The sequence below is a fragment of the Pristiophorus japonicus genome, unplaced genomic scaffold, assembly GCF_044704955.1.
Source record: "Pristiophorus japonicus isolate sPriJap1 unplaced genomic scaffold, sPriJap1.hap1 HAP1_SCAFFOLD_190, whole genome shotgun sequence".
NCBI lineage: Eukaryota > Metazoa > Chordata > Chondrichthyes > Pristiophoridae > Pristiophorus > Pristiophorus japonicus.
In genome coordinates this window covers 843,837-857,653 of record NW_027251590.1, presented here as the reverse complement: position 1 = coordinate 857,653, position 13,817 = coordinate 843,837, and the positions used below count along the sequence as shown (strand labels likewise).

General features: G+C 47.5%; 1 protein-coding gene across 1 annotated transcript in view; it reads left to right on the top strand.

Annotated features, from left to right (window-relative positions):
• LOC139243886 (zinc finger protein 135-like) overlaps window positions 1-12,809 on the top strand; it is a 53,670-nt gene extending 40,861 nt beyond the window's left edge. Inside the window, exons 3-4 of the mRNA XM_070870905.1 lie at window positions 994-1,941; window positions 9,258-12,809. Of these exons, the coding sequence (XP_070727006.1) occupies window positions 1,355-1,941; window positions 9,258-9,849 (1,179 nt within the window). The 5' untranslated portion in view covers window positions 994-1,354 and the 3' untranslated portion in view covers window positions 9,850-12,809. The remainder of the gene's footprint in view (window positions 1-993; window positions 1,942-9,257) is intronic.
• Window positions 12,810-13,817: the final 1,008 nt, after the last annotated feature.

Sequence of the window (13,817 nt, the reverse complement as noted above, 5' to 3'; positions counted from 1 at the left end):
GCAGGGGAGTTATCACTGGTGTTCTGAGCCAATATTTATCCCTCCATAGACATAATTAAAACAGATTATCTGGTAATTATCACATTGTGCTAATTGGCTGCCGCGTTTCCGACTTTACAACAGTGACTGCACTTCAAAATTGGGTGTAAGTGCTTTGGTACATCCAGTGGTCGTGAAAGGCGCTATATAAATGCAAGTCTGTTTTTATTGATGTTCAAAGAAGCCGTTAATGGCCCTTTTAGAATCATAGAATCGTTACAGCATAGAAGGCCATTTGGCCCATCGAGCCCATGCCAACTCTCAGCTAGTCTCTCTCCCCTGCCCTTTCCCCTTAGCCCTGCAAACGCCTGTCTGTTCCCCCTAACTATCCAATCCCCTACCACTATTGCTCTCCCACTCTTCTCAACCTCTCCCCCCGCCCTCCCCGGCCCATTCAACTGAGTGACTCGTGGTGCTGCGGATTTGGCTCTGGCTGTACTCCCCGGAGGAACAGAATATTGGTTGGAGAGCGAGATGCGCTCCGGGAACTGCTGCCTACCTGATGGAATAAAAGCCCGCAAGTCCCGTGTTTGCACCATGGTGATAGGCCCAGCCGCCTGGGGTAACTGGCCGCCATCTTGGACAGGGATGGATCAGGGTGCCTGTGTGGCCCTCTTGCTGCAAGAGCAGAGAGTGGGTGGGGCTTCAGGATCCCAGTGACCAGGAGAGAAAATCATCGACTCATTGATTTTATTCTTACTTTGCACACAGCGGGTGAAAAATTGAACACAACCAGAGCAGAGAGGGCGAGAAAACTGGGGCTGGAGGGAAGAAATGATGGCGATGTTGCGATGGGTTTGGATGTCAGCCCAGGGTGGGAGAGTGTGTGGGATGGAGATTTACAGCTTTGGGGGAAACAAGAGAGGAAAGGATGTTCCATAGAAACTAGAATTATCTGACCTCAATTTCTATCCTGCACTTCCAGTGCTGACTTTTTGTAAACCCATTTTACAGGATATTAGATGAGGAGGATTTGCAGACGGGAAACTCGAACCAAACATGATGTCAAGATCTGACAGAGTCATTCCATTCATCAGGACCTGACTATCATCGGCCTTTCAAAGTAGGAGAAATGCTTCTCTGTTCTGTCTGTGGGAAAAGATTTCAAACATCAGTGTGACTGGAAAAGCACCGAGACACACACACCCGAGTGAGAATGTACCAGTGCACTGACTGTGGAAAGAGCTTTAACCAGTTACACAGCCTGAAAAAACATCACACTATTCACGGCGCAGAGAAACTGTAAACGTGTTGTGTGTGTGGAGGAGGCTTCAACTGATCGTCCAACCTGGAGAGACACAAGGCCATCCGCACCATGGAGAAACCGTGGAAATGTGGGGACTGTGGGAAGGGATTCCGTTCCCCGTCCCAGCTGGAAACTCATCGACGCAGTCACACCGGGGAGAGGCCGTTCACCTGCCCCGTGTGTGGGAAGGGATTCCCTTCGGCATCCAGCCTGCTGAGACACCAGCGAGTTCACTCTGGGGAGAAACCATTTAAATGCTCTGACTGTGGGAACAGCTTTAAAACCTCACCGGAACTAATACAACACCAGCGGGTTCACACTGGGGAGAGACCATTCAGCTGCTCTCAATGCGGGAAGAGATTCAGGCACTCATCCCACCTCGCTGTACACCAGCATTTTCACACCGGGGAGAAGCCGTTTACCTGCTCTGTGTGTGGGAAGGGATTCACTCAATCGTCCAAACTCACTGAACACCAGCGACTTCACACTGGGGAGAGACCGTTCACCTGCTCTGTGTGTGGGAAGGGATTCAGTCGGTCATCCGACCTGCTGACACACCAGCGAGTTCACACTGGGGAGAGGCCGTTCACCTGCTGTGTGTGTGGGAAGGGCTTCACTCAGTCATCCAACCTGCTGAAACACCAGCGACTTCACTAATTCACCCGAGCTTCTGGCTCACCAGTGACTTCACACCGGGGAGAGTCCTTTTACCTGTTCCATGTGTGGGACAGGATTCACAAGTTCAACTCACTGCACACAACTTGTTCACACCAATAAGAGACCGTTTAAATGTTCTGACTGTGAGAAGAGCTTTAATAGGAGAAATAATCTGATGAAACACCAACAGGTTCACACTGGGGAAACACCGTTCTCCTGCTCTGTGTGTGGGAAGGGATTCACTCGTTCATCCATCCTGCTGACACAACAGTGAGTTCACACGTGACTGCAGGGGTTGGATTTTGCTGTTAATCACATCCTGGATTGAAAAATGTTCACTCTGACAGTTGGGGTTTGTTGCTGCTGGTGTAATGAATCCCGATAACTGAGCTGGAGTTTAATTTTCTGGATATCATCGAATCATAGAATGGTTACAGCACAGAACGAGGCCTTTCGGCCCGTCGAGCCTGTGCCGGCTCTCTGCAAGAGCACTTCAGCTCGTCCCACTCTCCCTCCCTTTCCCTGGATCCTTTTCCTTCAGGTACTTATCCAATTCCTTTTTTGAAAGCCACGATTGAATTGGTCTCCACCACCCTTTCAGGCCGTGCATTCCAGATCCTAACCATTCGCTGCGTAAAAAGGTTTTCCCTCATGTCGCCTTTGGTTCCTTTGCCAATCATCTTAACTCTATGTCCTCTGGTTCACGACCCTTCCACCAATGGGAACAGTTTCTCTCTCTCCACCTCTCATGATTTTGAACACCTCTATCAAATCTCCTCTCAAACTTCTCTGCTCGAAGGAGAACCCCGGCTTCTCCAATCTATCCACGTAACTGAAGTCCCTCATCCCTGGAAGCATTCTTCTAAATCTTTTCTGCACCCTCTGTCAAACAACTGTCAAATAAATCAGCTTTGTTTCCTACATACAGTGAGTCGATTCTTTGATTTCTCCAAAAGGAGACTAATTGATGACATATTTATAAAGTGCCTTTCACCACCTCAGGATGTCCCAACTCCCTTTACAACCAATGACGTACCTTTTAATTGCAGTTGCTGTCGTAATGTACGAAATGTAGCAACCAATTTGCACACAGTCGGCTCCCACACACAACAATGTGATAATGGCCAGATAATCTGTTTTAGTGATGTTGGTTGAGCGATAAATGTGAGCGAGGACACCGGGGAAAACTCCTCCTTCGAAATAACCTGGGCAGGACCGGAACCAATGTCCCAGGGGGAGTGTTTGCTAGTGCTGTTGGGGAGGAGTTAAACTAATATGGCAGGGGGATGGGAACCGAAGCAGGGAGACAGAGGGAAGTAGAATGGGGTCAGAAGCAAAAGATAGAAAGAAAAGTAACAGTGGAGGGCAGAGAAACCGAAGGCAAAAAGCAAAAAGGGCCACATTACAGCAAAATTTGAAAGGGGCAAAGTGTGTTAGAAAGACCAGCCTGAAGGCTCTGTGCCTCAATGCGAGGAGTAATCGGAATAAGGTGGACGAATTAATTGCGCAGATAGCAGTTAACGGATATGATGTAATTGGCATCACGGAGACATGGCTCCAGGGTGACCAAGGCTGGGAACTCAACATCCAGGGGTATTCAACATTTAGGAAGGATAGACAGAAAGGAAAAGGAGGCGGGGTGGCATTGCTGGTTCAAGAGGAAATTGATGCAATAGTAAGAAAGGACATTAGCTTGGATGATGTGGAATCGGTATGGGTGGAGTGACAGAATACCAAGGGGCAGAAAACGCTCGTGGGAGTTGTGTTAAACAGTAATAGTAAGGTTGGAGACAGCATCAAACAAGAAATTAGGGATGCATGCAATAAAGATACATCAGTTATCATGAGTGACTTTAATCTACATATTGATTGGGCTAACCAAACTGGTAGCAATGCAGTGGAGGAGGATTTCCTGGGGTGTATTACGGATGGTTTTCCAGAGCAATATGTCGAGGAACCAACTAGGGAGCTGGCCATCCTCGACTGAGTGATGTGTAATGAGAAAGGATTAATTAGCAATCTTGTTGTGCGAGGCCCCTTGGGGAAGAGTGACCATAACATGGCAGAATTCTTTATTAAGATGGAGAGTGACACAGTTAATTCAGAAACTAGGGTCCTGAACTTAAGGGAAGGTAACTTCGATGGTTTGAGGCGTGAATTGGCTAGAATAGACTGGCAAATGATACTTAAAGGGTTGAAGGTGGATAGGCAATGGCAAACATTTAAAGATCACATGGATGAACTTCAGCAATTGTACAACCCTGTCTGGAGTAAAAATAAAATGGGGAAGGTGGCTCAACCGTGGCTAACAAGGGAAATTAAGGATAGTTTTAAATCCAAGGAAGAGGCATATAATTATACCAGAAAAAGCAGCAAATCTGAGGACTGGGAGAAATTTTGAATTAAGCAGAGGAGGACAAAGGGTTTAATTAAGAGGGGGAAAATAGAGTATGAGATGGAGCTTGCCGGGAACATAAAAACTAACTGCAAAAGCTTCTATAGATATGTGAAGAGAAAAAGATTAGTGAAGACAAACGTAGGTCCCTTGCAGTCGGATTCAGGTGAATTTATAATGGGGAACAAAGAAATGGCAGACTAATTGAACAAGTACTTTGGTTCTGTCTTCACGAAGGAAGACACAAATAACCTTTCGGAAATACTAGGGGACCGAGGGTCCAGTGAGAAAGAGGAATTGAAGGATATCCTGATTAGGCGGGAAATTCTGTTGGGGAAGTTGATGGGATTGAAGGACGATAAATTGCTGGGGCCTGATAGTCTGCATCCCAGAGTACTTAAGGAAGTGGCCCTAGAAATAGTGGATGTATTGGTGATCATTTTCCAACAGTCTATCGACTCTGGATCAGTTCCTATGGACTGGAGGGTAGCTAATATAACACCACTTTTTAAAAAGGGAGGGAGAAAGAAAGCGGGTAATTATAGACCGATTAGCCTGACATCAGTAGTGGGGAAAATGTTGGAATCAATTATTAAAGATGAAATAGCAGCGCATTTGGAAAGCAGTGACAGGATCGGTCCAAGTCAGCATGGATTTATGAAAGGGAAATAATGCTTGACAAATCTTCTAGAATTTTTTGAGGCTATAACTGGTAGAGTGGACAAGGGAGAACCAGTGGATGTGGTGTATTTGGACTTTCAAAAGGCTTTTGACAAGGTCCCACACAAGAGATTGGAGTGCAAAATCAAAGCACATGGTATTGGGGGTAATATACTAACGTGGATAGAGAACTGGTTGGCAGACAGGAAGCAGAGAGTCGGGATAAATGGGTCCTTTTCAGAATGGCAAGCAGTGACTAGTGGTGTGCCGCAGGGCTCAGTGCTGGGACCCCAGCTCTTTACAATATACATCAATGATTTGGATGAAGAAATTGAGTGTAATATCTACAATTTTGCAGATGACACTAAACTGGGTGGCGGTGTGAGCTGTGAGGGGGACACTAGGAGGCTACAGGGTGACTTGGACAGGTTAGGTGAGTGGGCAAATGCATGGCAGATGCAGTATAATGTGAGGTTATCCACTTTGGGGGCAAAAACGCAAAGACAGAATGTTATCTGAATGGCGGCAGATTAGGAAAAGGGAAGGTGCAATGAGACCTGGGTGTCATGGATCATCAGTCATTGAAAGTTGGCATACAGGTACAGCAGATGGTGAAGAAGGCAAATGGTATGTTGGCCTTCATAGCTAGGAGATTTGAGTATAGGAGCAGGGAGGTCTTACTGCAGTTGTACAGGGCCTTGGTGAGGCCTCACCTATTGTGTTCAGTTTTGGTCTCCTAATCTGAGGAAGGATGTTCTTGCTATTGAGGGAGTGCAGCGAAGGTTCACCAGACTGATTCCCGGGATGGTAAGACTGACATATGAGGAGAGACTGGATCAACTGGGCCTTTATACATTGGAGTTTAGAAGGATGAGAGGGGATCTCATAGAAAGATACAAGATTCTGAAGGGACGGGACAGGTTTGATGCGGGTAGATTGTTCCCGATGTTGGGGAAGTCCAGAACCAGGGGTAGGCCATTTAGGACTGAGATGAGGAGAAACTTCTTCACTCAGAGAGTTGTTAACCTGTGGAATTCCCTGCCGCAGAGAGTTGTTGATGCCAGTTCATTGGATATATTCAAGAGGGAGTTCGATATGGCCCTTATGGCTGAAGGGATCAAGGGGTATGGAGAGAAAGCAGGAAAGGGGTACTGAGGGAATGATCAGCCATGATCTTATCAAATGGTGGTGCAGGCTCAAAGGGCTGAATGGCCTACTCCTGCACCTATTTTCTCTGTTTCGATGTAACTGCAGCCTAACCAATGATTTGTGCAGGGTTACATGACCTCTGTCCTATTTATAAAACCTAGGACCCCATGTGATTCTTTAACCACTTTATCAACTTGTTCTCCTACTTTTAAAGATTTGTGTAACTGAAGCCCTTGTATGTTTGAGATAATAACACAACTTGGCTAAAACACATTGACATCTCTAATGTCTGATATAATGTGCATCATGGGAAAGAGAAGTTTGTCTGAGTTAGAAACTCAAACAATCGATTCACTGCAGACAGGTCGCCATGGCAACACTGATCAGACATTCCATTCACTGAACCCACTGTTGGAATCTGTAATCAGATCAGGGGAAAGAACAGGGTTTGTCTGTTAGTATAAGCTTAAACCAGAGTGAGTAACACAATAGATTAGATTATAATGTGTGATGTTTATACCTATAATTGTGAAACTATAAGAAATAACAACTAACAGTAGGAAGAGTAGTTTAGGGATAATGAGAAAATTACTGAAGAAAAGTACCTGCTGGGAACCAGGGAAAGTGACCTTGTAAATCACAGATTAGAGAAGTTCCAGCTGTCTTTTCCTCACTTCCTGCCCAAACCCAGCAGAGGAGACAAAGAAGAGTCCGGTGCCAGAGGTGGATCAGTGCAGGGTATAAAAGTGAGGGGAGACTGATGTAAGGGGGCAGTGGGGACTGGAGACACCGGAGATCAAGCTCAGGGCCCCCGAGGTTCCATCCAGCGGGCTGACCTGGTGTCAGTTACTGTGGACACGTGGGACTTGCAAGTTTACTCTGATTGATGGGTCAATGGAAGGTACGGTAGAGGACAGAGAATCTGCTGATCTTGTATTTGAGCAAGTGTCAGCTGTGGCTCAGTGAGTCAGACTTTCACCTCTAAGTCAGAAGGTTGTGAGTTCAAGTCCCACTCCAGATAATTGAGCACATAATCCAGGCTAACACACCCGATGACAGTGCTCATCCAACATTGCGTGTAGGAATTTCTCTTGAATGATTAGCCGATATAAACACTTGCTTTGTAGATATAATTTATCTAGATTTTCAAAGGGCCTTCAATAAAGTATCCCATAATAAATTGATGAACAAGGTCAGAGAATGCGCAGTCAGGGGACAAGTAGCAGAATGGATAGCTAGCTGGCTTCAAGACAGAAAGCAGAGAGTAGGGGTAAAGGGTAGCTATTCACAGTGGCAGAAGGTGGGTAGTGGTGTTCCACAAGGATCAGTGCTGGGACCACTGCTGTTCACAATTTACATCAACAATTTAGACTTTGGAATCAAAAACACAATATCTAAATTTGCGGATGTCACCAAATTGGGTGATGGTGCTCGTCAATACTGAGGAGGACATAAATAAACTTGCAGAATGGGCATATCATTGACAAACGACATTCAACAGAGGTAAATGTGAGGCATTACATTTTGGTAGGAAGAGTACGGAGGTCACATTACTTGGAGGGTGGAATCTGGGTGGGGTAGATGAGCAAAGGGACCTCGGACTACAAATATACAAATCATTAAAAGTTGCGACATAGGTTAGCAAGGCCGTAAAAATAGCAAATCAAGACTCGGGTTTATTTCTAGAGGTATAGAATTGAAAAGTACTGAGGTAATACCAAACCTGCATTGAACGTTGGTTAGACCACACTTCGAGTACTGCGTACAGTTCTGGTCACCATATTATAAAAGGGATATAGAGGCACTGGAGAGGATTCAGAGAAGATTTACTCAGCTGCTACCTGAAATGGAAGGGTTACACTTTAGCTCCACGCTTCTAACCTTTGGCCGCCCGTGTAGAGTGGAGTGGGTAAGTCGAAGGATCTGCTCTTGGGCCTGGCTAAAACAGCAAGTTGTAGGTCCAGGAAGGGCAGGGCCCGGGTCACTCTGGCTGCCTGCCTCTCTCCCACAGTCTTGTCTGTGCCTGGGTGGCCCTGGAGAGGGAGCATGAGGTGTCCATCGGTATGTTTGATACCTTCTATGAGTGGTGGGAACCTCGGGGTACAGAGCGTCTCAGACACTGATAACAACGTTCTGGTTTAGTTGGGAAGGGGCACTTTGCTTTTGTTGCTTATTTTGGATTCTTTTAGACAGAAGAAAATAAAGACTTGCATTTATATAGCACCTTTCACGACCACTGGATAGACGAAGCGCTTTACAGCCAATGAAGTAATTTTGAAGCATCATCACTGTTGTAATGTAGGAAACGAAGCAAGCTCCCACAAACAGCAACGTGATAATGACCAGATAATCTGTTTTTGTTATGTTGGTTGAGGGATAAATATTGGCCCCAGGACACCGGGGATAACATCTGAAAGACGACACCTCAGACAGTGCAGCACTCCCTCAGTACTGCTTGGAGTGTCAGCTTCGAGTTTTGTGCTCAAGTCTCTGGAGTGGGACTTGAACCCACAACCTTCTGACTCCGAGGCGACAGTGCTACGAACTGAGCCACTTGCAGAGTTTAATTTGATTGGACCACAGCTTTGGGGGAACAAGAGAGGAAAGTATGTTCCATAGAAAATAAAATTGTCTGTTCTGAACTTCTATCCTGTACTTTTGATGACTTTTGTAAACTCCTTTTACAGGGTATTAGAAGGGGAGGATTTACAGACGGGAAACTCAAGTGACAGTCACTCCATTTATCAGGACCTGAATATCATCGGCCTTTGAAAGTGGAAGGAGAAATGTTTGTCTGTCCTGCCTGTGGGAAAAGATTTCAAACATCAGTGTGACTGGAAAAGCACCGAGACACACACCCGAGTGAGAGTGTTCCAGTGCACTGCCTGTGGAAAGAGCTTTAACCAGTTATACAGCCTGAAAAAAACATCGCACCATTCACAGTGGGGAGAAACCGTACACGTGTTGTGTGTGTGGACCAGGCTTCAACTGATCATCCATCCTGGAGAGACACAAGGACACCAGCACCATGGAGAAACCGTGGAAATGTGGGGACTGTAGGAAGGGATTCAAATACCCATCCCTGCTGGAAACTCATCGACGCATTCACACTGGGGAGAGGCCATTCACCTGCTCAGTGTGTGGGAAGGGATTCACTCAGTCATCCCACCTGCTGACACACCAGCGAGTTCATACTGGGGAGAGACCGTTCAGTTGCTCTCACTGTGGGATGAGATTCGGGCAGTCATCCACCCTCACTGAACACCAGCTTGTTCACACTGGTGAGAGGCCTTTTAAATGTTCTGACTGTGAGAAGAGCTTTAAACGCACAAGGGATCTGCTGACACACCAACGTACTCACACCGGGGAGAGGCCGTTCACCTGCTCCGTGTGTGAGAAGGGATTCACTCGGACATGCGACCTGCTGACACACCAGAGAATTCACACTGGGGAGAGACCATTCAACTGCTCTGTGTGTGGGAAGAGATTCACTCAGTTCACCAACCTTGCTTCACACCAACTTGTTCACACTGGTGAGAGACCTTTTAAATGTTCTGACTGTGAGAAGAGCTTTAAATGCACAAGGGATCTGCTGAGCCACCAACGTACTCACACCGGGCAGAGGCCGTTCACCTGCTCCGTGTGTGGGAAGGGATTCATTCGGTCATCCCACCTGCTGACACACCAGCGAGTTCACATGTGACAACAGGGGTTGGATTCTGCTGTTGTTGCTGCTGTGAATCATATACGTCAGAGCGTCTGAGTTCCTGGGCAATGATGGCAGTACGACATTCTGGTCTGTTGCTGTTGGGATTGTCCATGAAGGTCGTGACGTTCCAGGTCCAGAACTTCATTCCAAGTGATTGAAGATGCCTGTGTGTGAATTAGAACATAAGAATTAGGAACAGGAGGAGGCCATCTAGCCCCTCGAGCCTGCTCCGCCATTCAACAAGATCATGGCTGATCTGGCCGTGGACTCAGCTCCACTTACCCGCCCGCTCCCCGTAACCCTTAATTCCCCTATTGGTTAAAAATCTATCTATCTGTGACTTGAATACATTCAATGAGCTAGCCTCAACTGCTTCCTTGGGCAGAGAATTCCACAGATTCACAACCCTCTGGGAGAAGAAATTCCTTCTCAATTGGCTCCCCCGTATTTTGAGGCTGTGCCCCTAGTTCTAGTCTCCCCGACCAGTGGAAACAACCTCTCTGCCTCGATCTTGTCTATCCCTTTCATTATTTTAAATGTTTCTATAAGATCACCCCTCATCCTTCTGAACTCCAACGAGTAAAGACCCAGTCTACTCAATCTATCATCATAAGGTAACCCCCTCATCTCCGGAATGATTTTAATGTGGAGTGGCCGCTGTACACCAGCTGCCACACGGGCTTCACAGAGCAAGGTCTTGGTCCAGTGGCAAGGGGATCCAAGACGACTGGAGATCAGGCTCTGTTGCATTAGCCTCGTACATACATAGAATCATAAACATACTTCCACTGTCCATCATCCTCCTTCCCACAGAACCTCTCTCCCTGCAATTCATAGGACACTCCTCGTTGGACCCGTAAGCGAGACCCGGCAGGAAGGGGAAGACCAGCTCAGGGAACAAGGTGGTGGTGCACGTTATTCTAGGGGTGGGCTACGTTATGTCCGAGCGAGGGGCCACAAGGACGTGCGCATCACCCGTGCCCTGACAGGAGCTGACTGCTGGACGGACCACCACCTAATCTGCTCGGTGCTGTCCACCAATGTTGCCCAAATACAGCGGCGGCAACAGAAATAATGCCACAGGAAAATCAACGCTGGAGCACTCGGAGACCATGCTAAGAACGCGCTATCCAGCCGGCACCTCACTACCAACCTGGCGACTCAGTGATCCAGGGACGCAGGGGGCTCACGGCGCCTGGTCTGCCCTCAAGGCCTCCATAATTAAGACCTGTGAGGAGACACTCGGTCACTTGACCAGGAAACACCAAGACTCGTTCGAATAGAACGACCAGGAAATCCAGGAGTTAATAAGCTGCAAGCGCAAGGCATTCTTGAATTGGAAACAGCAAGACAACTCGAATGCAAGAAAGCAGCTCTACAGACGTTTGAAGGCCGAGGTCCAACAAAAACTCACGACCTAAAGAACAGATGGTGGGTGGAGAAAGCGCAGGAGATCCAGCAACGAGCCGACAACCACGACGTGCGAGGATTCTTCAGTGCAGTAAAGACCACCTACGGCCCAAGCACCCAAGGTCCTGGCTTATTGCGGGCCAAGAACAGAGAAGTTCTCATCAAGGACAGAGAGGCAGTCAATGCCCGCTGGAAGGAGCACTTTGAAGATTTCCTTAACCAAGACTGTCTTCGAGGTGAGTGTACTCGACCCCATCCTGCAGCATGCTACGTGCCACCATCTCAGTACAGCCCCAAACTTGCGCGAGGTTGAAAAGACCATTGGACAATTGAGGAACAAGGCCTCAGGAGCGGATGGAATACCCACCGAAGCACGAAAACATGGCGGAGAAGCACTATTGGTGCGAATACATGAGGTCATTTCTCTTATTTGGAAGGAGGAGAGCATACCAGGGGATCTCGGAGATGCCGTAATCGTGACCATCTTCAAGAAAGGAGATGTCCGATTGTGGTAACTACAGAGGAATTTCCCTGCTGTACCACAGGGAAAGTTATCGCAAGAATCCTCATCTCTCTGTGGCAGAACAACTGCTCCCAGTGTCGCAATGCGGATTCTGGCCACTAGGGGAAAAATGGACATTATCTTCATCGCGCGACAAATTCAAGAGAAATGCAGGGAACAACACCAACCTTTGTACATGGTCATCTTTGACCTGACCAAGGCCTTTGACACCGTCAACCGTGAGGGATTATGGAGCGTAGTCTTCAAATTCGGCTGTCCTCAAAAATTTGTCACCATCCTCGGCTTGCTTCATGATAACATGCAAGCTGTGATCCTGACCAATGGATCCACCACAGACCCAATTCATGTACGGACCGGGGAGAAGCAAGGCTGTGTCATTGCACCAACGCTCTTCTCGATCTTCCTTGCTGCAATGCTACATCTCACCGTCAGTAAGCTTCCCGCTGGAGTGGAGATAATCTATAGAACAAACGGGAAACTGTTCAACCTCCATCACCTTCAGACCAGATCCAAGGTCATGCCATCCTCTGTCCTCGAATTACAATATGTAGATGATGCTTGCATCTGCGCTCACTCGGAGGACAAACTCCAAACCAGCGTCAACACGCAAGATCGCTCAAGGTGGAAGAGCATAATCCGGGAAGGCGTGTGACACTTCGAGTCTCTTCACTTGGAGCAAGCGGACACCAAGCGTATACGGCGGAAGGAGCACACGACAACCCAAGCACTTCAACAAACCGGCACTTCAACCAACGTACTTTCAACCACCGTCTGTCCAACCTGCGACAGAGACTGTAGCTCCCGCATTGGACTTAACAGACATCTGAGACCTCATTTTTAATGTGGAAGCAAGTCATCCTCGACTCCGAGGGACTGCCTATGATGAAGATAAATCACATCCAGGACTGAACCATGTTCCTTCTGACAGTTGGAGTTTGTTTCTGCTGATGTTAATAATTCCTAAAACTGGGCTGGAGATTAATATTTTGATATGTGTCAAATAAATCAGCGTTGCATTAAACACACTGCGTCCCTATTCAAGATAAGAGGAGACTAATTAATGTCCTTTAACTGACTGTTCCATTTTGGGTCTTTTCTCCTTTCTAACTCTCGATTATTTCAGTTCTCAGACCTTCGATTACTCTCAGGGACACGTCCCAGCTCCCCCTACCTTCCAGAGTGCCTCTCCTAGCCTTGGTATCCAGGGAAGGTGTTGACAACATGCCTGGGATATAAAACCCAGTCTTGTTGATCACTCTCAGCTACTGGACTTAGCGTGTGCCCCACAGCATCTCTTCCACCTTCAATGTGTGAATGGAGCATCACGCCTACAAACCTGGTTTTAAATTTGAATCCACTCAGCAAATGTATTTAACAAAAGATAAACAGATTACATCAAATAATTGGCAATGGTTTAGAGTCAACAAGATAAACAAGTAAACACATCACGACCCAATACTCCAGCTCTATATTCACAGGAAAAGTCTGTTATCCAACTCGAGTGGACAGAATAAAGAAAGATCCCAACTCGAAGAACGACTAAAACGAATTGTAAATATCTTTCAAATTCTGACTAGTGTAAACTGTTGGTTTCCTTTCAATTAAAGTCAATGGAAGATGAGAGGGGGCTGTTGAGTAGGGATTAAAGAGGAGTTGGGGGCTAGGGGTGAAGGAGGGGGAGGGGTTGGGGTGAGGGAGGTTGGAGAGTTGGGGTGAAGGAGGGGTTGGGGTGAGGGGTTGGAGAGCAGGGGTGAGGGGAGTTGGAGAGTAGGGGTGAAGGAGGGGTAGGGGTGAAGGAGGGGTAGGGGTGAGGGGGGTTGGAGAGTAGGGGTGAAGGAGGGGTAGGGGTAAGGGGGGTTGGAGAGCAGGGGTGAGGGGAGTTGGAGAGTAGGGGTGAAGGAGGGGTTGGGGTGAGGGGGTGAGGGGGGTTGGGGTGAGGGGGGTTGGAGAGTTGGGGTGAGGGGGGGTTGGAGAGTTGGGGTGAGGGGGGGTTGGAGAGTAGGGGTGAGGGGAGAGTAGGGGTGAGGGG